This window comes from Eulemur rufifrons, chromosome 18 (assembly GCF_041146395.1).
Source record: "Eulemur rufifrons isolate Redbay chromosome 18, OSU_ERuf_1, whole genome shotgun sequence".
Lineage (NCBI taxonomy): Eukaryota > Metazoa > Chordata > Mammalia > Primates > Lemuridae > Eulemur > Eulemur rufifrons.
The window spans coordinates 35,562,906-35,587,856 of record NC_091000.1 but is presented as its reverse complement, the minus strand read 5'-3'; the positions used below and the strand labels follow the sequence as shown (position 1 = coordinate 35,587,856).

The 24,951-nt window shown below is 40.7% G+C and overlaps 1 protein-coding gene across 5 annotated transcripts in view; it reads right to left on the bottom strand.

Annotated features, from left to right (window-relative positions):
- Positions 1-24,951, bottom strand: part of DCLK2 (doublecortin like kinase 2) — a 148,863-nt gene that overhangs the window by 14,443 nt on the left and 109,469 nt on the right. For 3 of the 5 annotated variants that reach the window (XM_069492927.1, XM_069492929.1, XM_069492926.1), the window contains 5 exons: positions 17,185-17,257; positions 16,101-16,206; positions 14,148-14,205; positions 5,478-5,597; positions 5,096-5,242 (listed from right to left, as the gene is read on the bottom strand). In XM_069492927.1, coding sequence (XP_069349028.1) covers positions 5,096-5,242; positions 5,478-5,597; positions 14,148-14,205; positions 16,101-16,206; positions 17,185-17,257 — 504 coding nt within the window. Of the gene's footprint in view, positions 1-5,095; positions 5,243-5,477; positions 5,598-14,147; positions 14,206-16,100; positions 16,207-17,184; positions 17,258-24,852; positions 24,856-24,951 lie in introns of all 5 variants that reach the window. The other 2 variants (XM_069492930.1, XM_069492928.1) reach the window with 1 other exon arrangement.

Genomic DNA, 24,951 nt, shown 5'->3' with positions numbered 1-24,951 from the left:
ATTAAGTAGAAAAGACATAGATACATTTACTATTAAACTCAAATGAAATCTCTGCTTGTGATATTAACACCGTGATTTCTCTCTGTTGCTTTAAAGTGCTAATTTTTCTCTTCAGAGATTTTGCACAACTGTGTGAAATTTAGAAAAGACAGCATTTTGCACCTTTGTAGAAAGTTCCTTACCGAAGAGCATAATGAACACACGTGCTTACATAGTCATTAGCATGCAGACGGCTGTTTACTTGATGGGCTTGAGAGAGGCATGTAAATGTGGAGGTAGAAAACTGGCCTGTCCTTCGTTTATATAGTGTTTACTGTGTGAGGTACTTGCAAGTCCAAGAAATGTTTATCAAAATATCCACCAAAGCGCTAGGTGTTCTCCAAAAGACTTCCATGTTTAGTTGAAAGAGAAAATAAAATCAGCAGCAGGAATAGGGGCCTTGTTTTCTGCATAGTCAATGAGGGGAAATATAAATATTATGTAGTGGAAAACCTTGGAAGTTTAGAAAGAAAATGACATTTGGGATCAGACAACCTGTACCTGGCTAACAACTTCACTCATCTCCTGGTCGTGTGATCTTTGAAAGTCACGTAACCTCTCTGAGCACGTTTGTTTGTGAAGTGGGATAACACCAGCACCCTCCCTCATGAAGTGGAGGTGAAGATAAAATGAAACAAAGCTCAGAACAAGCATCAAAAAAATGTTCCTCCCATTTCCTGGAAGGACTGGCTGATTAGATTAGATACTTATCATATTGGAAAAGGTTTAAAAATTCTGATGAAGATGTAAATGTTTATGCTTAAATTTAAAGAACCTTTCTAGAAAACATTTCAGCAACAAATATAAAATTTCTCAAGATCATTTATAATCTTTGACCCAGCAAATCTATTTCTAAAAACCTATTCTAAGGGAATAGAGATGTACCCAAAGGTTATATACAAGGCTGGCAATCTGAGAGTCTATCTGTAACTTTTAAAAACTAGAAGCAGGACAGGTATGGTGGCTCATGCCTGTAATCCCAGCACTTTGGGAGGCTGAGGCAGGAGGATCACTTGAGAACAGGAGTTCGAGATCAGCCTTGGCAACATAACCAGATTCCTTCTCTACAAAAAATAAAAATAAAAAAATTTGCTGGGTGTGGTGGCACCACCTGTAGTCCTAGCTACTCAGGAGGCTGAGGTTGGAGAAACGCTTGAGCTCAGGAGTTTCAAGGCTATAGTTAGCTAAGATCACACCACTGCACTCCAGCCTGGGCAACAGAGTGAGACCCTGTCTCTTCAACAAAAACAAACAAAAAAAAACTAGAAGCAACATAAATGGCTAATAGGGCAATGACTTAGTAAACTATGGTATATCCCTATAATAAAATATTATGCAGTCACTAATAAGCACTTCTCAAATAATATTAATCATATGGGGAATAGTCACATTACATGGAGTAAAAAAGATTCACAGTTATATATAAAATGTAATATTCCAAAATGTTAACAAGTTTATCTCTAGGCAGTAGCATTAAGAATGACTTTATTGGTACCAAAGTTATTAAAAATAAAAAACAAAGGATTACTTTAATTTTCAGTAGTTTTCAAAATGTTACAGTGAACATGTACTGGTTCCATAATTGCGAAAAATTGATTTTATGTATAAGCAAACTTCCTTTATAGGATAAAAGTCTGAAAGTTACATTCTAAATGGAAAGTTTTGGAAGCAGACAAGTGTATATGATAGTGTAATTCAGATTTGACCGTGTAATCCTTCCCTTGCTTGTATGGTCTATTTGCCTCTTGGGTGTCCATTTTGAAAACACTAAATTTCAAAGAATAACAACTGCAGCAACCTACTCTATACTCATGTAATGTCTTTTTCTATTTTTATATTTTAAATGTACTTAGTTTGCTTTTCTTCCTACTTTACTATGAACTGAATCAGATTTTCATCTGGTTGCACTGCTAACTAAAGGAGAAGAAAAATTTACAAAATGATGTTTCTTTTTTTTTTTTTTCAAGATAAACATATTAACAACATCCTCTACTAGTTTAGCACTTAATGATGGGGAGTGATTGAAATTGCTATCAATAAAAAGCATCAAGAACCCCAGGGGACCCCCCCATGCCAATGATTCCAAGCTTTACGGGACTGTACCTGTGATGTATAAGAACATTTTTCACCCTAGTATTTTAATAAATTCTTCCACTCCTATGCAATATACACATCCCCAGCACACATCTCTATGACTTTCAAGTTTCACAGGAGTAATGATGAAGTTTGAGTCCCTCGCAGATATTTATAACTGAGTCAGCCCACATTCGGCTAAAACACAGTCAAAGCTATTAATGATCTACCCTGAAGTAACAGAATCCAGATCTTGAGTCATGCCACGGTCTTAGGACAACTTTCCATCCATTATGTTTAATGTAAACATTAACAAGAACAATCTGATATGATTACAGTTAGAATTTATGATGCATTTACCGAAACCCAGACTTTAGAAAGAAATTCCGAAAGTAATTGCAGCGATAAGAATATTATAAGCACAATTTCCTAAATGTCTGTATCATGAGAGTAAAAAAAAAAAAAAAAGTTTTCTTAATGTCATTGTTATTTTGCTCCTACTACTTAAAAATACTCTCATTAGGTACAATTTTTGAAAAATAGTGTTTATTTTAAACACTCAATTTAGAGATGCCTAGGGGTAGGGTAGGGGTTGTTGTCAGATACTCAGAAGTCCCAGAAGTGCCATTTTTCACATCCCCTATAAAGAATTCAGAGTCAGATGCAGGAGCATAAATAGAAAGGGACTGAACAGTCTATAATCGCTGAATTATGTCTGGGACAGTAATACTCCTTGGCTAAACATCAAAAAGGAAGGGCAGACAAGCCTGAAATAATAATATTTTATCTGATTCATCTCTCCCCAGTGCTAGCAAATATGTAAAAGATAATATGAATACATTTCAAATCTTAGCTGGAGATTCTCTTCAAAGCAGGAAAAAAAATTATATATAGAGAGAGACAGATAGGTACAGATAGGGAGACATACACGGCATTGCTTTGAGAAACTAACGTTAGCCAGACGCTGGCTCATGCCTGTTATCCCAGAACTTTGGGAGGCTGGAGTGAGAGGATTCCTTGAGGCCAGGAGATCAAGACCAGCCTGGGCAACAGAGTGAGACCCCCATCTCAAATTAAGAAAAAAAAAAAAAAGAAACTTATTTTAATAAAGGGGAGAATAGATGAACAGGGACTCCAAAGCCTTTCTGGCAGAGTTCAGTTCTCCCCAGTAACTGACGTGCTCAAAAACTTAAAAGATTTCAATATTCTCCCCAAACGATACACTAGACTTCTGTAGTCACTCCACTGGGCAACTAGGAAAAGAACTGTTATCCTTATTTTACAAATGAGGAAACTGAGGTTACTGGTAAGTAGCCAAGCAGGGATTCCAGCCAGAACCATTATGCGTTCCACCACACCATTCTGCAGTAGATTCTGTGTCTGAAAAATAACTGGGTAAACCTGACAGAACCCCGACTACAGCCTGCACCTCCGTGAAGGTTTTGAATGAGCTTAGACAATCACAATGGCAAGGACTGCAGCCCTGCAGCGTTCGGACGCCCCGCCACAAGCTGAGAGATGTTTCTGTCAAAAGTTGCTATCAGTACGCAGAAATAAAAAATGTGAGGAATGCAGATCCCACAAGTGAACGCTGCACGTTCTCCAAATAAAATGTCAACATAATGATTTAGAAGGACTTCAGATATGAGAAACCAACCCTCTTCTCTCCCCTGTCCCCAGAACTCCTGGAAAACCTGAATTTATCACTGGTCTCTCATAGTTACCTCTGACAGGGCACCACTGGGCTGTAACTCACAGCATTAACAGCCGCCCCCCGTGCTCCCTGACACTGCGACCCATACATCTCCACTGGCAGGGTTTTAAATTACGACACTGCTACCAGAGAAAGGGATGCAAATCAGATGTCTGAACGCTCTGGTGTTTAAAAACTGCATCAGTTCTCAGAGCAGAAAGAGGCTGACAGTCACTCTGCGTGTTTACTTTAGTGCCTCTATGGTAGTTGCTCCTCCTAGGCCAATGCCCATCCGCTGACTGAATCTAGACATTGCCCAGTGATCTAGCTTCAACGACAAACACATATTTTACTTAGATATGTACGGCTGGGGTTGTTTCTGAGGCCTGACCACATGCCTTTCTGCATTAGCACGTTAGCCTCATCCAGACTTCAGTTTTATCATCTTCTTCCCTCTTCTCCCTTTTGGGTAGCACCGGGGGTTGGTGCAGGTTTCGGAGAAGAGGTGAATGCTCCCAGGGCAGGTTAGACTAGACAAGGAAAGTGCTTCTGATTTCCTGGCTACGTTCTGAGACACACGACATTGGAGACATCGATCCCTCTCACATTATCGACTCTTGATGCATGATGAGAGAAAAGGAGCAGAGTCAGATTCCAAGGAGACTTACATATGCTAAGAACTGTGCGTGGAAAAGAGAAGAAATGGGAGGTGAGAGTGGGATCCGTGAGCTGGGAAACGGACACGCCTTGGTTTACAGGGAAGTTCACTAATGCCTCGGCTACCTTCTCCGCTGGGCCTTAGTAGGACCCAGGCTGGCTCCAGAGTAACCGGTGTCTCCCCAAGAACCCGGGTCCTCCGTGTTTACAGAGAACATAATACCTGTAAAGCTGAGATGAATGCACTACTTCCAAAATTCTGTCCTGCACATAAATAAACCCCCATGTTCTACTTCCGCCTCCTAGGAGCCTCTAATTCTGTCTCCAACTTATTCTTCAGAATTTTTTGCCCCATAAAGTGATTTTCCTGCTCATCTTTCTTTACTCAGTACCATCAGTCAAAACATAAATAAAAATGTATCTTCTAATGTCTGGTAAAAAGTAAATGTAGATCAATTCAAGAAATCCATTAGTATTTTATGGTCATTGACAAGAGTCTTGCTGATTTTCTAAATTTAAAAGTCTCTGCAGGATTGGTATAGACTCTAAAATGACTATAGGTTTGCATATAATTGTGATCGTTTTAAAAGAAGAGAGGCAGCAGTTGGAACAGAAAAAGCAGAGTTGACATACCAAGAGATTCTCTGGCTTGATGTCTCTGTGCACAATGCTGAGGCCGTGGAGATACCTGAGGGCGTTGGCGAGGTTGTAGACCATGGCGCTGCCGTCTCTCTCAGTGTACTTGGTGGAAGAAGTAATTGCATCAAAGAGGTCTCCACCCTAAAGGACACACAAAAGAACATATCAAAACATCAACCATGCAATCCTATGAAGGTAGGAAAGATGGTTCGTTCATCGGTCTGGAGTAGATGGAGAAAATGATACAAGTACCACTAAAATAGATGATTATAAATAATGAAAGTTACAAGGCAGCAAAACATTTTTCTAATTAGGTTCTTCAAGAATACTGTAAGTCTGGGGATTGGGCACCAAGGAAACCTCTCCATCCTCTTACTTTGACCAATTCCATCACCAAGAAGAGCTCCGTTGCTGTCTCCATCTCCTCGACCAGCATGATGATATTGGGATGTTTCACTCGGCGCAGTATTGACACTTCATTCTCAATCAGGTGTTCCTGCCAAACGAAGGGTGCAGAGAGGGGGATCAGAAATCACAGAGCCCTCTGCTCTCTCCCTCTGGCCTGGAGGACAAGACAAACACAGTCTGTGGATCTGAGGCCAACAGAAGCATCTCTGTCGGCACAGAGACAACCAAACCCTGGCCTAGCTGGTTCCCATAGGGACAGGACAGGTCAGTGTGGACATCTTACTGTCATTACCAAAAAGAAAAGGTTTCTAAACATCCCCCAAAAGGGCTTAGTGATGTTGCTCTGCCATATTGGCTTCTATTTCTTCAATATTTCCGACTCCTTAAGAGGCAGTGAAGCTATGAAAGCACTTGGGCACATAGCACTGTGCTTTGCAATTCAGCCAAACCACTTTTTCTTAATTTCGGTACACGCTCAGAAATAAAGACTAGGCATATCAGAAAACCTGGCATACTTATGGCAGATAACTTCTGGCATTAAACATTTCTAGTTTTTAAATCATTACCAATATGAACTTGAATTTCATGCTGAAATTCATGAAAAAGAAACTTTCTTCCTCTGTGACTGTGAAATCATTCATTCACCAGATGGATCTTCCTTATCATCTTATATTTCAGAAATCTGGAAACATACAGTACCATGGGGACTACTATTCCCATTTTAACTCTAATCACTTCTCCTCTGAAACCACCACCTGATAATCACTCCCAGTGAGTAATGCGGTTGGGATCAGCACTATAGCAAAATGTTTACTTACAGAATTAGGAATTATCTCAATACTTCAACCCATGAATCATGAACGACTGCTCCATTTTAAATGAGACATAAAAAAACCTCTCAATAATGCCATATTGCCATATTCATTGGTCCTTATTAACTTTAATAATGAATTCTCTTGAATTTAGAGGATATGCTGTAAAATTTGCTAATTGCCCTCTTATACATTCTAGTATTCAAATATAGTTTTTATATAAAATCCACCTTATAAGAGATGTCATCTGCTAACTACACTTACATATATATATATATATATATCCATGTAGATATGTGTTGCTCATATTGCCCTTTTTGCCTTTGCTGTAATGTATTTAGGGGCTTTATTTAGTGTTCCAATGCAATAATTTATCTTATCCCTAGTTTAGGATAATAGTTAAGGTTCCCTGCTTATCTTTGTGCATCCACATGTACATGCCTTTTCACTCTAAGCCACCTCAAATTCTTTTTGATCATAGCTAGAGGTATAAATTGTAACAAATGAATAGGCAACATGCAGAGAAAATCTGTTGCAAGCTCCAGCACGTGCCTGGTTGAGCAGTGAATGCACCGTGCTTGTCCAAGTAGTCACTAAATAAATGTTGGCAAATGACAGTGCAAACGCTAACCAGAAGTAGGGGAAAGAAAGGAACCAGCATTTACCAGTCACTATAGGACTAGTAATAGGAATCTAGTCACTATTCGTCAGTGGCTGGGCAAGGTATTTCTGTGATATTTTAACACTTTATCCTCAGAACAGTCCTTGGAGATTGAGCATAAAACTATGATTCTGACATCCAGGCCCACATTTCCTGTACTATACATAATCACTTTCCAAAGAGGACTTCTTCAGTAAATGTCAACTTTGGAATTTTTTCAAAATGAAGACGATAGCTAGAAAGCTGAAAATATCTAATCTTTTGAAAAGATAAGAACAAGCGTATCACACTGAGTTGGGGGTTAAGAACCACACCAGGCTTTGTGCAAGGAGGAGAATCTATGCTCCTTTTCATGAACAGGGCTGGGATGTCTTTGACTGGCTTACGACTGAATAAATGCTTCCAAAGCTCCTGAAATAATGGCGGTTCTTAGACACCCCAACAAACCACAGCTGGGGAGCCAAACATAGGGTCTCCTACCTGTTTCCAAGGCCCATCTGTCTAAGTTACAGCAGCAGAGAGCACCCTGGTCCCGCCCCAGGGAAGCAGCTGTACAGCCAACCTCTTGTGGTCACAGAGACAAAGAAAAGACTTGGCAAACCCTCGAAGCATTGATTCACATGTTTTAAAGCTTCCAGATCGTCTGTGCCAAGCATGTCCTTAATCACACTAAAAAGCAGGGTTAGATATACTTTCGTGAACACGTAAAAGCAAGCAAATTAATTTATTTCACCCTCTGTGAAGCAAAGACAACAGAAGTTACTACCATTGTAGTAAAACGCTTTTTATTTTAAAGCTAAATGGATCTGTCACTTCAATTCTCCTCCTTGCTGCTCATTTTCTCCAAAGTTGGTAGAGTCTATAAATTTGCCTCTTTATGGCTCCGTTTGCGATGCTAATTTAAAGTGATATATGTAAAATAACCCCCTCATCAGTACCCCAAGAAGCTCTCAAACTGGACTTAAAATGAGATGTCTACCACGTAAGGAGACTACAACTCCCAAAAGTTATTATCTTCTTAAAGTAAAAGGCACAATGGAAAGTCTTCTGAGATATACTGTAAAACTTCTGCTAAGGGCCACTGGCAGTGTTACATTTCAAATACTGAAGGAGTATCACAGCAACATTTTCCCCAGCATTATTTATTATCTTAGCGTACTGTACCCTACTTGACAACGGCCAGTATTCTAAGCAGAGTGAATGCTTTCGCTGGAACGTGGGAGATGTTAGCCTTTGTTTCTCAGACTCTTTGTATGCTTGTAAAATTGTCTGTGAAGGAAAAATCTGCTTTTTAAACTAATCATCATCAAAAACAAAAGTATTACATAAAAATCCTTACAAAATGTCATATTCCTATTTCTTATGCAACCCATATGTACTCTGTTTGTGTAAAAATACTCTCTAGGTTAAATTTTCCAAGAGAATATTTCTAATATGAATATCACTTTTGTCTTGAACTTACATTATTCAATCATCTACCATTAGTTATGTTAAGTGATTCACGATTTTAACTGCAAATAATTTACATATGAATCATTTCATGGCAGTGTTCCACGGTTCTGTGTGAGAGTAAATGACAAAGAAAACTGCTAACTTGGCAAAGGATACTGCCTTATCTTTGGCCATGGTGATTTTTAATGTACAAAGAGAGACAAGGGACTGGGGGGAGATATTAGGAGAATAAACTCTCCCAATCTAGGCTAATCATACTGTCTCAACCCATCCCAGCCCCACAAAACAGTCCTTTCCTCTTGTGTTCTGTCTCATTGAAGGAACCTGGCTGCCCCAAGCAGAATGGGAATTTTACCCTGATCCCTCCCCCTTCCTTCATCCTCTAATACAGCAAGTCCCCAACCTTTTTGGCACCAGGGACCGGTTTCACGGAGGACAATTTACCATGGACAGAGGCCAGCGGGAGAGGGATGGTTTCAGGATGATTCAAGTACATTACACTTATGGTTCACTTTAATGCTATTATTATTGCATTGTAATATAGAATGAAACAACTATACAACTCAACACAATGCAGAATCCAATGCCGCCACTGACTGGACAGGAGGCAGAGCTCAGGCGGTGATGCAAGCAATGGGGAGCGGCTGTAAATACACATAAGGCTTCACTCACCTCCTGCTGTGTGGCCTGGTTCCTAACAGGCCATGGACCAGTACCCGTCTGAGGGCCAGGGCTGGGGATGGCAGCTCTAATACATCCACGATCCCTGGCCATCTATCTTCTCGGGGCACCTCTGAATCCATCTCTAGCCCTCTTGCCAATCTCTCACCTAGACTTCTGGGTCTTTGCACAGTGGTTTTCTTTATCTGGAACTTAATTTACCCACTTCTTAGTGAACTCCTAATTACTCCTCAAGACCAGATTAGATCACTAAGAAATCTCCCCTGTTCACTCAAGGATGCTGGGTCAGGTACCCTTGTCACGTGCTCTCATCGCTGCCTGTGCTTCCTCCAATCATAGCTCCGTCCGTCTTTTAATTGCTCATGAGCTGGTCTGTAACGCTCTGTAACTGAGGGCTTGTGGAGGTTTCCATTTACATCACTCTCTAGCAACTGGCATAGTTAGTTACTAAATCACAGTAGGTACCAAAGTGCTTGTGCGAATGAATAATCACAGCCATGTATTGCTCTTCCCAACAGTGGCTTTACAGCTGGCACTGATGTTGCTTAGTGAATACCGGTGAACACAGTAAGAGAAAAAAATGTTCACATTTCCATATGTTATAATATATAGTAGATTGAATAATGGCCACCCAAAGATATCAAGCCCTAATCCCTATAATTTGTAAATATGAGCTTACTTGGAAAAAGGGGCTTTTTGCAGAGGTGATTAGGATTCTGCAGTGAAGAAATAACCCTGGATTATGTGGGGAAGCGGGTGTTAAATGCCGGCACAAGTGTTCCTATAAGAAAGAGGCAGAGGGAGATTTCACAGACAGCAGAGGAGAGAGAAACACAGAAGAGAGGGCGATGCGGGGATGGAGGAAGAGACTGCAGTGACACGGCCACAGCCCAAGAAGACCGTCAGTCACCAGACGCTGCTTACAGGCAAAGAACAGATTCTCCCCAAAAGCCCCAGAGGAAGCATGGATTTCTGACTTCTAGCCTCCAGAACTGTGAGAAAATAATTTTCTGTTGTTTTAAGCCACCAAGTTTGTGGTAATTTATTCCAACAGCCTCAGGAAACTAATACAATATACTTTTGGATTTATGTCCTGCCTGGGCCCATGTAGATGATGAATGCAAAACTATGTAAGGTGGGAAGAGAAAGAGGGACCACTTCTAAGTACCATAACAGAAAGCTCAGGGCTTCATACACTGTGGGAATTCAATAAATATTTATTTAGAATGAAAGAGAATATTAGAGCTGGAAGAATTCTTAAACTTACAAATACCATAGCCTTCTTAATAAATAGCCTCCATAAATCAGGCCCCAAGGCAGCCCTTGCGATAATCTTGTACTTAGAAGGACCCAACGCGTTTTCCGTCCTCTGGGCCTTTGTTTCAGCTGTTCTGGCCACCTGGTAGGCTGTTCTTGCACTGCTGCCTATTGAAATCCTACCCCCGTTCCTGCTCCAGCTCAAATACTTCTTGCTCTCTGGCATCTTCACTGGTCACCTACTTCCCTCCCATGTGCTTCCTCTGATCTCCCATAACACTATTTGCAGAACTGGTATTAATTTATTTGTCAAATCATCCTATTCCTAGCACAGTATCTTGTACACAGAATACACTCACCAAATTTTAGGTGAATGATTAATGTAATAATGTTCACGTACATTACAGATGAGCAAACAGAAGGCAAGAGAAAGAATTTTTCGGCCAGTCGCGGTGGCTCAAGCCTATAAATCCTAGCATTCTGGGAGGCTGAGGCCAGAGGATCGCTTGAGGTCAGGAGTTTAAGAACAGCCTGAGTAAGAGCAAGACTCCGTCTCTACTAAAAACAGAAATAATTAGCCAAATGTGGTGGTGTGTGCCTGTAGTACCAGCTACTTGGGTGGCTTAGGCAGGAGGATTGCTTGAGCCCAGGAGTTTGAGGTTGCGGTGAGCTAGGCTGACACCACGGCACTCTAGCCCAGGCAACAGAGTTGAGACTCTGTCTCAAAAACAAAAAAAAAAAAGAGAGAGAGAGAGAGAGAGAGAGAGAGAAAGAACTTTTTCCAGGTTCTTATTACAATGAAGAAATTAATAAATTGAACTTACAGAGGAATCATGGTAGACTGGCCAAAACTAGAAACAAACACTTTGCTCTACCTCTGTGTGACTTTTTGGGAGCTATTTGAGTCTCTGTTTCCTTATCTGTAAAACTGGTACATCAGTTTTGCAAGTCATTAAAGGTAATTTGCAAAGTTCCTATATATCCAAGACTGGATAAATAATACATTTTAACAAATGACAGATATTTTCAGTATTATTAATTTTCTGTATACAACAAAGGTGACCAACAATACCCCAGAAAAGAGGCTGAGTACCACTCCCCTTAAATTTCTTTTTAAAAAAATTCTCAATACCATTTTTTCTAAAAATCAAATTTAACGGGGAAAAAATCAACTTGTTTATAATAAATCAAGTTTTAAAATTATACCTTTATATAATTTTAATGTGAAAATAGTTGTTCAAGTAAGCAAAATGTAAGGATGGAAAAAAACATGATTATGGATTATAAAAATAGAATGACATTCAATAACAAGAAAAATAAGATACAAATGTTTGAAGTGACCTATCCATCTGCCTGAGCACTTAGTGTGACAGACTAAATTTTTTTGCATATAAAGATCTTTTTTTATATACTATGGAAACAGCTGCTTACATTTTAATCAGGTAAATAATATCCGTATCAATTTTTTTACTGTTTTGAAAAATATTTTAATATGTATACAACCAGGTACCCCAAATTATGACACTTTCTGCTTAAATCACACAATACCAGAAGGAAAGAGCAACACTTATTTATATATGGTGAAAAGACTACCACAGTTGAAAAAAGTTAGTAATGTTATTAGAAGAATAAAAGCATATTAAAGTATTTAAAGAAAAAAGTAAATGACAAATTTGCCTCCGGCATTTTCCATTCTGGGGTTCTAAGAAGATTTTCCTAAAATTTTACCATAATATTTTAAGTTTTCTATTAAAAATATACAATTTTGTAGAAGTCCAATGAAGACTAGTTAAGGAGTTCCATACCTATAAAATCTACCATCACATCAAATTCTGCTAATTATAAATTTTCAATTCCTCTGACATGCTAATAATGTTAATAGCGTGTTAAATTCTTAGTATATACTGGCACGTTTCTATGTTTTCCCTGCCTTAATTCAATAAATCTTAATAACTTTATGTGTTAGCTATTATTAATAACCACATTTTAGAGGAAAAACAAGAGGCACAGGGGGATTGAATAATTTTTCCAAGCTCACACAGCAAGAAGAGGCAGAGCCAGGATTAAACTTTTTATAATCTGGCTCTAGAGCAGCAATGTCCAACAGAAACATAATGTGATTCATATATGTAATTCTGAATTGTCTAGCACATTAAAAATGTAAAAAGCAGGTAAAATTAATTTTAAAAATATAACTTCCTTAACCCAATATATTCAAAATATTTTCATTTCAACATATAATCATTTAACAATCTTTACCTGAGTTTAAAAAGAATAAAAAATATTTTTAAATAAATTTTAAAAAATCGGCCGGGTGTGGTGGCTCATGCCTGTAATCCTAGCACTCTGGGAGGCCGAGGTGGGCGGATCGTTTGAGCTCAGGAGTTCGAGACCAGCCTGAGCAAGAGCGAGACCCCATCTCTACTAAAAATAGAAAGAAATTATATGGACAGCTAAAAATATATATAGAAAAAATTAGCCGGGCATGGTGGCACATGCCTGTAGTCCCAGCTACTCGGGAGGCTGAGGCAGTAGGATCCCTTGAGCCCAGGAGTTTGAGGTTGCTGTGAGCTGGGCTGACGCCACGGCACTCACTCTAGCCTGGGCAACAGAGTGAGACTCTGTCTCAAAAAAAAAAAAAAAAAAAAAAAAAAAAAAAAAAAAAAAAAAAAAAAAAAAAAAAAAAATTTTAAAAAATCCATATAATCAAATACATTCTTTTTTTAGGACTAAGTCTTCAAAATCTGGTGTGTATTTTACACTTATAGCATAGTTCAGTTCGGACTAGCCACATTTTACGTGCTTTGTAGCAGTACGTGACAGGTAGCTTCAGTGTTGGACAATGTAGTTCCAGGGCTGCTCTCTTAACTGACATGCTACCAGAAAGGAATCTAAAAAGGTCTTTATCATCATTTTTATAGAATTTTTTTTTTTCAAATCTAGTTAAAGTATCAGTAGCTCTAGCAGCATTTTATCAGTGGATCTTTTCCAGCCTCAGTTTGAGAGTGGGACAGAAGAAACAAGTTCTTCTTACCGGGGAGACAATTCTTCACAGTGTTTCTGCTCATTTTGCATCAGCTTTTGTTCCAAACTACACAGCCAACACCCTTAAACCACAGAGACAGGGGCAAAGGGAAGATACATTTCCTGACTAGAATAACGAAAATAATGTTCTCCTCTGGGGCAAAGGTTCAGCAGGTTTGCTAGCAGCCCCCTCATAAGACTGGGGTTTCCTAAGGTTGGGGTTCCTTAGCTGTGACACAAACCTTTTGAGTATACATCATCCAACTGGACCCATTGCATCCTTTCAACAGCACTTGGGAGTTAAGGGAAACCAACATAACCATGGAGTTCACGTTACCTGCTATGCCATGAGTCATGCAGTCTTTTGTCTCTGACCCAGGAATCTTGTGTCTTCTGCCAGCCTCTATGAAGCTGGAAAGCTAGCTTGTTAGCTTGAAAGTAAAGTCTGAGCACCCTCACGGTTCTTAACATAACTTTTGAGTGTTGCTGGGTTTTGAAACAAGCATCTCTCACTCAGAGAAATGAACTTACACTTTTTAGTTAGGACCAAAATCAAATCAATTTACTGTTTTAGGATTAAAGTTTCTGAGAAATAGCAGGGAAAAACATCTTGACTGTTTCCCCCACTATTGTGTGTGGTCTATTCCTGCTGTGATTATCTTCTCAAGTCCCCATTTAAGTTCCTCCATAACACTAAACATCTCACCGAGTTATTTCAGTTTCTTTTACAAAGCAGTTATGTGCACTGTACCTTTCCACAACATTTGGCTTTGTCTATAATCTTTAGGGCAAACTCCTTTCCAGTGGACCTAGGGAATAAGCAGAGGAAGACCATTTAAAGACATGCGTGAAAGATACTATCATTCCTACTTTTCTACAGCACAGACGCACAGAAAAAAACTTGGCTTCTTCCTCTGTGCATCAAAGACAATGCTAGTGGAATCAAGGGAGAAAGGTACCCAGAGAAGAAAAACAACAAAACCAAAAAACAAAGCCATGCTGTATGTTAAATATCCTTTTACAAATACTATTAATTATAATATTAAGTAACTGATATTTAAAGTATTTAAATTCTGTTGTATCAGCGATAGACAAAAAATTTTTTCCATACTTAAAATCTCAAAACAGTTATCTTAGGAGACGGGATAAAATTAAGAAAAAAATATACCAAATTTACTGAAAATTTATTATCAAGGTATCTTTACATTAATATATTAGTTACATTAGCCCATAATTCAACATTGAAAAGTAACCAGACTTTCATTACTTTATCCTCAGACAATACTTCAGCTATGATCTGGTGCCATGTTGTTCGCACTTTCAAATCCCCTGGCACTTTTACTTGGACATAGAATCTTGGTGTTATTATTTAATTTTTCAATCACCTTTAACATAACTTAATTTGAACATGCCAAAAATATCTATTAGTATAGGAAGACAGCTCAATAAACAACACTACAGTGTTCTTAGACTACATCACTTCTCTTTAAGAGCAGCTGTTTTGCCAGGTGGTCATAGTACATGCTGATGAGGCCCAGCTTGGGACAATAACTTTTATTTAAATTGCTCTCCCCCTCCCCCCCCCCCATGGGCGCGGTGGCTCATGCCTGTAATCCTAGCACTCTAGGAGGCCGGGGCAGGTGGATCGTTTGAGCTCAGGAGTTCGAGACCAGCCTGAGCAAGAGCAAGACCCCCGTCTCTACTAAAAATAGATGGAAATTAGCTGGACAACTAAAAATATATAGAAAAAATGAGCGGGGCATGGTGGCGCATGCCTGTAGTCCCAGCTACTCGGGAGGCTGAGGCAGGAGGATCACTTGAGCCCAGGAGTTTGAGGTTGCTGTGAGCTAGGTTGATGCCACTGCACTCTAGCACAGGCAACAGAGTGAGACTCTGTCTCAAAAATAAAAAATAAATAAATAAATAAATAAATTGTTCTCCCCGCTCCCCCACATGACAAACTCAACCCTGCCTTGGATTCCTAACGCGTCTTTAGAAGTTATATTTTGGATGCTTACTGTGTTACTTAGATGGCAATCTGTGTACCAGAGCTAAGTTAAAAGGCTTAGAGAACAGGGAGTTATCTTGTGTACCATTAAATGAGCACTAAAGCCTATTGTAGTTATCAGAACTTTCTGGAAAATTCCCCCAAAACAATGAAAATTATCACTTAGAACAGGTAGGATAGTGGCCCATAAACATGACTGTACTCTGAGTCTTTTCTTGTTTACAAAAGGCTTAGAATAGGCAAAATAGGCTGATTCTTGAAGATCAATAATCAGAGCTCATATACCCTGAACTGCTTGCTATAATCAATTAAGCTATAACTGAGAGGGAGGGTTATTGTGGGAATTAAATGACTTAATACTAGTACAGACTGAGAATAATGCCTGCCACAGGTAAATGTTATAGGAGATTTTTCTTTAAAAAAAAATCTTTCCTATTCCTCTCTGGCTCATGGTTGAGACCTGATATGTTTCTCAGTGAAAATGCATACAAAACAGTTTTATACTCTACATGTATACATATTTTTTTTTTCTTGTAAAATTGCTTACAGGCATGTAAAATGGCTGCTCTCAAGGGCAGACCCTTCCAGGAAGGGGGGGCGGAAAAAGACTTCCCAGACAGGCCTTTTGTTCATTCAGAGTAAACTCCAATGAAAAAAATGTAGGTGAACAAATAACTATGCTCACTATCTACTCACCTGTCCATACACTCTTTGACTACTGCAAAATTGCCATCACCAATGACCTTCCCAATTTTGTACTTCTCAAGAAGAGCTGATTCAGAGCACCTGTTTCCATTCACACCTGCAAAAAGGATAAATGCAGATTCTAAAGAAAACATCAGCATTTTATATTGATTCCTATGTGCTTATAAAACAATAAATTGCAATGCATTTATTTTTAAATCTATGGTGAAACTAAAAAGATATCTCTGAGCATATTTTCTGAATAGAACACCTGAATCACCAATTTTCTTTTGACCTTGTTGGTTGGAATCAGAAACCATAATCAACAAACCTAACGAATCTCTGAAATATCAGCTGAAACAAATGGTTAAGTCTTAGGTAAAAAGGATGTCTAACTTAAACTTTCCCAAACTCTTTTTGTCAATGCCCAAGAAAGGGGAATAGCCAAGTGGCTCGTGCCTATAGTCCCAGCTACTCAGGAGGCTGAGGTGGCACAATCTCTTGAGCCCAAGCCCAGCCTGGGCAATATAGCAAGACCCCTGAGTCTCTTTAAAAAAAAAAAAAAAAAAAGGAGGAGAAGGAGGAGAAGGGGTGGGAATGGGATGGTGGTGGGAATTTAATCTTTGCAATGTTCTCAAGATTTCCCAGTAAAGACAATTCTACCTAGATAAAATGTATTGTTAAGACTAATTCCTGGCTCAAAACCTTGCCGAAAAGGGAGAGTTAAGATTGGCCCACTTCCACTATGTGTCCTATTGCTCAGAACATAGCAGACATCCAACACACACATTTCTGTTATCTAATTGGGCAAAAAGAAATACATTTAGGAGTTGTGAGCAGATCACTGCTAAGGAAAAATAAAAGAAGCCGAAGCCTAAAATTCAAAGCTGCAATAGCCTAATTAACGACAATGAGATTTTATGTACCTTGACAAGCACCCCACCCCTAACTCCCACCAAGGCTAAACGGGCTCACAGGAGCTATGACCACAGTCCTGTTTAGGAAGATTGTAATTTATCACAAGTGGATTCTGGGTGGCTACCAACTTCACATGGATGATTTCCTCTGCAAAAGTAATGATCAGACTGAGAAATACCTTCAGGACTCATGCAACGATCCAGTTCAGGTCCACCGTTTACATTGGAAGAAGATCTGCCGTGAGCAGAAATCTGTTGAAGAAGGAGAGTGACCATTATTTGTCAGGATAAATGTACAGATCTTTAGCTAGCTAACCCTTAGGTAATAGAAAATGCTAATTGGATGTAAAAATGTAAAGATGCAGAATAGAGGAAGCATTCCCTTTCTTCTCAGTCAAGGAAATAAGAAATTCAAATTAAGGTTACGATCAGCCAAATTCCTAATGGAATAAAGATAAGAAGAATATAATTCTTCTGGAAAGTTATATCTCAAAAGATAAACAGCGAGATCCCTGTGGATCACCACTTGCCCCAAGAATAAAGTGATGGGGAGGTGGACTGCCAATGCATTGAATGACAGTGGCGAGTGGCCAGTTTACCTGAACGTCTAAACCTCACAGCCCAGAGCAAGGCAGCCCCACATGCGTGGGCCGCCGCCAGCGGGCTCAGGCGTGGACACTGGGCAGGAACCATCTCCTGTCCCAACACTCAAAGCTGCAGGACTCCGAGCAGCCTGCAGGTCCCACACCCCCTGCTGAGGCCTTAAGGCCCATCTTTGCCCGTCCTCTCCCTGAGCCCTACTTGCTCAGCTGTCCTGGAAGCAGGTGGCATGCTTCTAACACATCCCTGTCTTGAGCTAATCTGAGTAAGATCTGGTTTACTGCAAGCTGCTGTGTCCTGTCCAACTCAAGGACTCTCTAGGAAGGAAGTCTGAGGAGGGGCTGGAACACAGGCATTTTTACCCCACGGCCGGGTAACTTCTCGGCGTGTTTATTAGTTGAGTTCCTGTGAACCATTGTAACTTTCCCAAAGTTTATTTTGATGAAACCCCCACTCCCATCCTATCCTGATCCCCTGTATAGCCCAGCAACTACAAACCTGGTTTGTGTTGGGATCGAGGGTGACAAGGAGCAGGGAAAGAGACCAGGAAACAGGATAGGGAGGAAGCTGCTCCTCCAGTGGCTGAGAGAGCAGCAGCAACGGGGCGAAGCCTGGAGGAGGAGGAAGCCCTGGGCCAAGTGAAAGGCTACCTAGACAAAGGCTTCGCCAAATCACCAGGAAATGCAGCTTTCCTGGCAAATAATAATGGCAAGAACATTTTTCAAAACTTTCAAATTGATGTTTTTAAAAGTGTTAAGCCTCAAACATTAAAAAACAAGCACTTTATAGCATTCACAAGAGTAACTTCTCCAATTATGTATCCAAATACATTCCTTTATTTGAAAATAAAGCTTTCATTAAAATAAACAGCATGAAAAAATTTTTAAAAATTTTATTGTAGTGCAGCTGAACAGAGACATGATTGGACAATCTTCCTTTCTCCTCACTCTTTAGTAACATCTACAGCAACAATCCGGGCTGTTCTGAAGGACACAAAGATGAAGACACACAGTTATTACTGCCCAGAAGTTCACAACCTTACGATGAGTCATATGTGCACTTAAACATAAAGGGCGTCAGTGAAACCCCTCCAGCCCAGGACAGGTGCTGATGGTTATGGATGACTCCAAAGAGCCGTGAGAGGGAGCCATTTTGCCACAGCACGGACCTGCACTTGTGTGCCGGAATCACCCAGCGACAGATTAAGTTCATCTGACTTCCCAGTAATGAAGCCTGGCTTTCCTGAAGGACAAGAAAAGCTTGGTATTCACCAAGATTTCTGGACAGAGCACCGGAAAAATGTGAAGCGTCCATTGTTAAATACAAGGGAAAGCAGTTCCAGTGCCCTGAGACACATGCAGACAAAGAGCAGCTACAATGCAAGAGGATAAAGCTGTGACTTCACAAAATTCTGTTTCCTTTGCAAAATTTTTGTATTTCCCTGTCCCTTGATGAGAGAATTTACTTTTACTGAAGGAACGAATTAGTACCAGAGAGATCAAATATGGCATTCGTGATTAGACCTGCCCCGTTTCTACTGTCAAACTAACAATTTATATTAAAATCTCTTAAAATGCTAATGAGTGTTCATGCTTCCATCAGCAACTATGATGCTGAGACAGCACCAAGACAAGTGCCTGGATGCTGGATGTTAGTGAGGTCCTCCTCGATAAAGCATAATGGGTTGCAGCATCTGGGCTCTTTCAAGATACCGTCCATAATTACCAATTGGTTCAGAAAGATGGGATTACATTGGGGGGATGGAAGAAGGGGGCATCTATTTCTTGATGAAGTCCTGACTGGTTGAGAGGGAAGGTAACAGAGAAGACCCGAAGGTATTACCGAGAGTATTCTCTGAGCTGAGGTTGCTGCAACACCCACCTACTTTTCTGGCAGCAGTAGCACCATTTTTTATGGGTAAGCAAGGAGGGGAAACGCAAAAGAATCCTCCCCTGCTAAGAACTTTTTAAAAAAAGATTTGAAAACAGAGTAGAAAAAGCCATACAGTGCTCTCAACCGCTAGCACCATCTAAAAAGGCACTCATGGCTGACAGTACATCTAATGATGAGCAACACTCCAGCCTTCCGCGTTTTTAGCCGGGAAGTTATGTCAGTGTCCCACATTAAATCTCTTTGATAGCAAATTATTACAATTTCTACAAACTTACAATTTAAAGAGAGATGTTAAGTACTACACTAAAAATGTGAAGTTTTGTTCCAAAATAGGCAAGTGTCAAAAGTATCAAGAATGGTTATTCACTGCATCATGGCATATTACTGACTTTTGAGTTTAATGCTGGACACCATTTCATTTTTTTAAAACAGGAAGAACAACTTGAACTGAATCTAGGAGATATTTGTGTGTAGTGAGTCAACTTTCTTGAACGCATTTTAGAAAATGGCATCATAATTCAAGTGGTAAGTGGTCTACTACGGCAAGGGTCAGAAGGTCCAGAAAGTAACGCTAGGCTTTATGGGTCACTTTATTGGTCGCTCCAACTATTCAACTCTGCTGCTGCAGCAGGACAGCAGTCATAGGGCATATGTGAACAAATGAGCACAGGCATATTCCAATAAAATTTTATTTAGAAAAACAGGTGATGGGCTTGAGCCTACGAGTTTGGGGTTACAGAGAGCTATGATGACACCACTGCACTCTAACCCCGGCAACAGAGGGAGACCCTGTCTCCAAAACAAACAAAAACAAAAACAAGTGATGGGCTAAATTTGGCCAGCAGGCAAACTCCCAGTCTGCAAGAATGTTCTTAGGAAACCTTTTCCTCCAACATAATTCTTACACTTTTAAACTCTAGAACAGAATCACCTTCAAGGTATGGCTATTGCTACAAAGCAGTTTTCTTTTCCTGCATATTAGAATCACCTAGGAAGATTTGAAAAATTCTATTGCCAGGCTGCACTCAAAATTCATTAAGGATCCCTGGGGGTAGAGCCCAGGTATCAGCATTTTTTAAAGCTTCACACATGATTCAGTGTGCATCAAGGTTGAGAACATCTATGCAGGAATCTGTTATCGAAATCATCTATAGCCAAAGAACAACCATCTCCGTAAGAAAAGGAAAAAAGACACCCATAGGTTTTATTGTATCCTACTTTGTGCCAAGTCCTGATGTGAGTACTTTACACTGAATGAATTAGATATTATCTCCATTGACGTGTGAAGAAACTAAAGCTTACAGAGGCTACGTAATGTGCCAATCACCAAGTAAATGTGGAATCAGAATCTTAACCCAGGTCTGACTTCAGAGCCCAAGAGTTTTCCAGCTGTTCCCACACTGTCCTATCCTCTAAGACTGTGAGAGAATTCCTGCAGGGCTATTAAAGGGTGTCACCCAATTCCAGACTCACTGATGAAGATACACATTGTGGTGTGTTTAGAACATGTTTGCAGACATATAACTATAGTAACACTCCTGTAATTTATTCACATGATATACACATTGATAAATTCACAGCTTTTCCTCACAGAGTTTAAGAAAAATTTGTTCTTTAAAAAGATGACTTCTGAAGCATACTGCAAATTTTCTAAAAACCAGTATCCTAAATAGTACTTGTAAACAGATTTGCTTCATTGTCATTTTGGTAGGTTTTTTAAACATTAGAAACATTTTCATTAACTAGAAGGAAAGCCAGTGTAAATTACTACAAATACTGAATTAGGAATGCATCTAAGAACAGAAAGCTTCAGTACTTTTATATTGAATTTGTTATAATTTGAAATATTTCAGTTTGAGTAAGGAGATATGAAAATAATCTGAAGCTGGGCTGGGGGCTCACACCTGGAGTCCCAGGTACTCGGGAGGCTGAGGTAGGGGGAACGCTTGAGCCCAGAGGTTCAAGACTGGCCTGGGCAACAAAGTCAGACCCTGTCTCCAAAAAACAAAACAAAACAATTAATGTAAATCAGCACTTTGGGGTGGTAACGTACGAAGTATTCTTACCTGTAGCCATACTTCAGACTTGGTTTCATTTTGCAAAATTAGTGGCACTTGAGACTTAAGGATGATTAACAGAGATAAACAGAACTGATTGCCTACACATGCATGAAGTTTAACAGAGCAGCCAGCTTGACAGTCTATCAAAGGGGCTATGTGAAACCTGCTGACTTGTGCCTTTCTGTTCTTCTGAGTACAGTCACCACCTCAGTCGACTACACGGCCTGCCAAGACCAGCACAGAACCTCATCACATCTCCCCGAGTGAGCCTTTCAAGCAAAGCGTTGGCTTATTGGATTTGGAACAACAGACAGGTGGTCTGACCATGCCTACTTGCTAAGAATGCCTGCATGCGTTCACGGTGAGGTTATATTGATTTTAGGATGCCAGGGTGGTGGGACACGTCCCTGCTTCATCAGTTAAAACTGTGGAGGCCACCGCAGTTGGCCACTGCAACGAACTACAAGTCTTCACTCCATCCGATTACCTCTGGAAAGAATTCCTAATGACCCACTTTTCATGAATAAGGGCCATTTAAGAGTAACACATGTGTGGCTTATATTCAAATGAAGTTCTTAAAATTGATCCTATTCATACACTCATTTGTTTGGCAAACCCATCCCTCCATCCCCACAAAGATGGGCTTCCACCCAGATGAACCATTTATTCCCCAAATGCACTAAATTTACTCAGCAACTACAACGTGCAAATCAGAGGCTGAGATGCATTATTGTATTTATTTTGTTAGGGCACTGAAGTCTTCAGAACTGCTTAATCCTCCCTTTTGTTTTTGTTTCTCTCCAATAAAATCAATTATTAATACGTTCAAAGATGAAGTAGTCACCACCCAATGTTTCTGGGGTAATGAAAAGTGGTTGGTCTCTTGGTATGGAAGATTATTAAACAGTTTTAATTACAAAAGAAAAGCCAAAGCTCCAGAGAAAAGCAAAAATGTCTAAGGTCAGCAGCTACCGTGGATTTACATTTCACAGCTTTGAAAAGAAGTGTTCAAGTTCAGAAGGTCAAAGAGTTACATTTTAGCTCTGCCAATCAGGATGAGATACTACCAGCCCTTTCATCGCACTTCACAAATCTGGAAAGTCTTTCACCACCAGAAAACCCAGGAGACATCATCAGATAAAATATCAGCACATCAGACAGTTTATAATCTCAAGATGTTGGATAATGTTCCACATGTACTTTTTTCTTCCTTCTTTCAACTGACAAGAACGCTCACAGCAGACAGCCTCCAGGCACACGCTTCAGCATCAAAACACGAGACATTCTATCCCTCCGTGTCCACAGATGTGCTCGTGACTCTGAGGCCTTAAGTTACTACTGCTTTAAAAGTCTTCAACTGGGACATGGATGATGAATTAAAGTTCAGGGAAATGCTTTCCTCATCTATCTGGCAGCTGATGACACATTTACTACTCTTTATTGCCTATCTGTCCCAAAGAAAATGCTGTGATTTAAGCATAGCAAATATTCCTGCCGGGAAAGTTATCAGCTAGATCGAAGGACGCAGAGGAAACAGAAGATCATAGGCTGAGGTCAAGGAGAAAATGGAAAATCAGAAAGACGGGGATTAACGGAAGAAAACATGTCGGCGGTAGTGGGACTCTGGATTTGACGAGGAGAAAAAAGAATGAGCAGGGAATGATTGGTCCGGAGAACAAAAGGACTGGAAGGAGAACAAAGCAATAAAATTGATGGGGAGAGACTGGTGGCCCTCAGGAAGGAGGATGTCCGGAAGCTTGGAAGGACAGATGAGGGAGGAGGGACAGCGCCAGGCAGGAGTCTGGGGTGGCTGATAAAGAGATGAAAATGGAGAGAAGGCTGGTGTGGTTGCCAGACTCCAAAATGGCTCCCAGGAGCCTCATCTCATTTTCATGCCCTTGTGAAGTCTCTTCCCACACTGAACTGGGCTGACATGTGTGACTGCTCAGATATGGAAATGATGGGGTCTGGCTCCCAAGGCTAGGTCACAGAAAGGGGAACTTGTGTATGACACTCTCTTTCTCATCACTTGCTTCTGGGGAAAGCCAGCTGTTCTGAGGAGACTCAGGCCAACTCAGGGAGGGGTCCACACGGCGGGTAACTGAGGCCTCCTGCCAACAGCCTGGACGCAAATGAGTCACCTTAGAGGTGGCTCCTCCATTCCCAGTCAACCCTGGTGTACACCCGGACTGCGACCTCAGGAGAGATCTGGAGCCAGAACCACCCTGTTAAATAAGCTCCTGAATTCTTGACCCACAAGAACTGTGTGAGAAAATAAATTCTTATTGTTGTTTTAAGCTGCTAAGTTTTGGGACAACCTGTTCCTAATGGAGTCATTTATAGTGACTAACAGGGTTGAACAAGTGGACAGGGCAGGAAAGCAGAGATGAAGGACAGAGCTGGGAGGGAAGAGAGTAACAGAAAGACACAGGAGGTATACAATCCGGAGTCTGACTTCTCTCACCTTCTCTTTCCTTCTTGTACACTACTGCCTCTTAAGTTTTTGTAAGCGAAACTTCCTTCATGTGACAACTGAATCTGGAAGCCCTAAGTTTTACAGTAAGAGAATAACAGGCTATTCGAGGTGCTTTCTCTCTATTTAATCAGTGAATCTCAACACCCTGTGCAGTAGGTGCTATCAATCCCCTTTGCACAGCTAAGGGTGATGCGCCCTGCTCGAGGTCACACAGCTTGTGCGTGGCCAGGCCAAGATAAAACCCAGGCACTCTGACTTCACACGCTTTAATCGCTACCCTGGGCTGGGTCTGTTTTCACACGGAGGCCGCAGAGCATGAAGCAGGCTCTGAGCTTCGTTCTTCTCTGAGGCCGTCCGTGTAGCTGCACACCAGGGGGCGCTGTTTCCACCTTAATACTCTGGCCTAAGTAGACTGAAGACTTGCCTTGGTTCCCCTGGGCTTAACTAGAACAGATTGGAATGGTCACAGAAGACCTCAGGAATTACAGGAGGAAAAAAGAAAAACAAACAAGAGTCCCGAGGAGCTACACACCCTTGTAACACAAGCCTGGCACAACTTGGCGTGAACTGGCCTTCCTGTGGAGGTCTCTGGGATCCCCCCACCCCACCCCACCCCACCAGAGCCTGGCTGTGAAGGCAGCCTGGCACCACCGTGGTGAAAGAGGCCGAGTCTGGCCCACAGAAGTGCCTCCTCCCTCGGTAACAGCACCACGAGTGGCCTTGCCCTTCAGGAAAGCCAGATTCCCTAAATGCAAACAAAAGTGAAGCCAAGTCCTAATACCTTGGGGCTGGGTTCTGGGCAAGAGCCCACCAGAGACCTGCTGGGTGGCCTTAGCCTTTAATATGTCATTTTACACATTTTTGTCCTGTGTTGTTTCAGATGATCTGTTTAACAGACTGGCCTTGCTTTCCCGCTG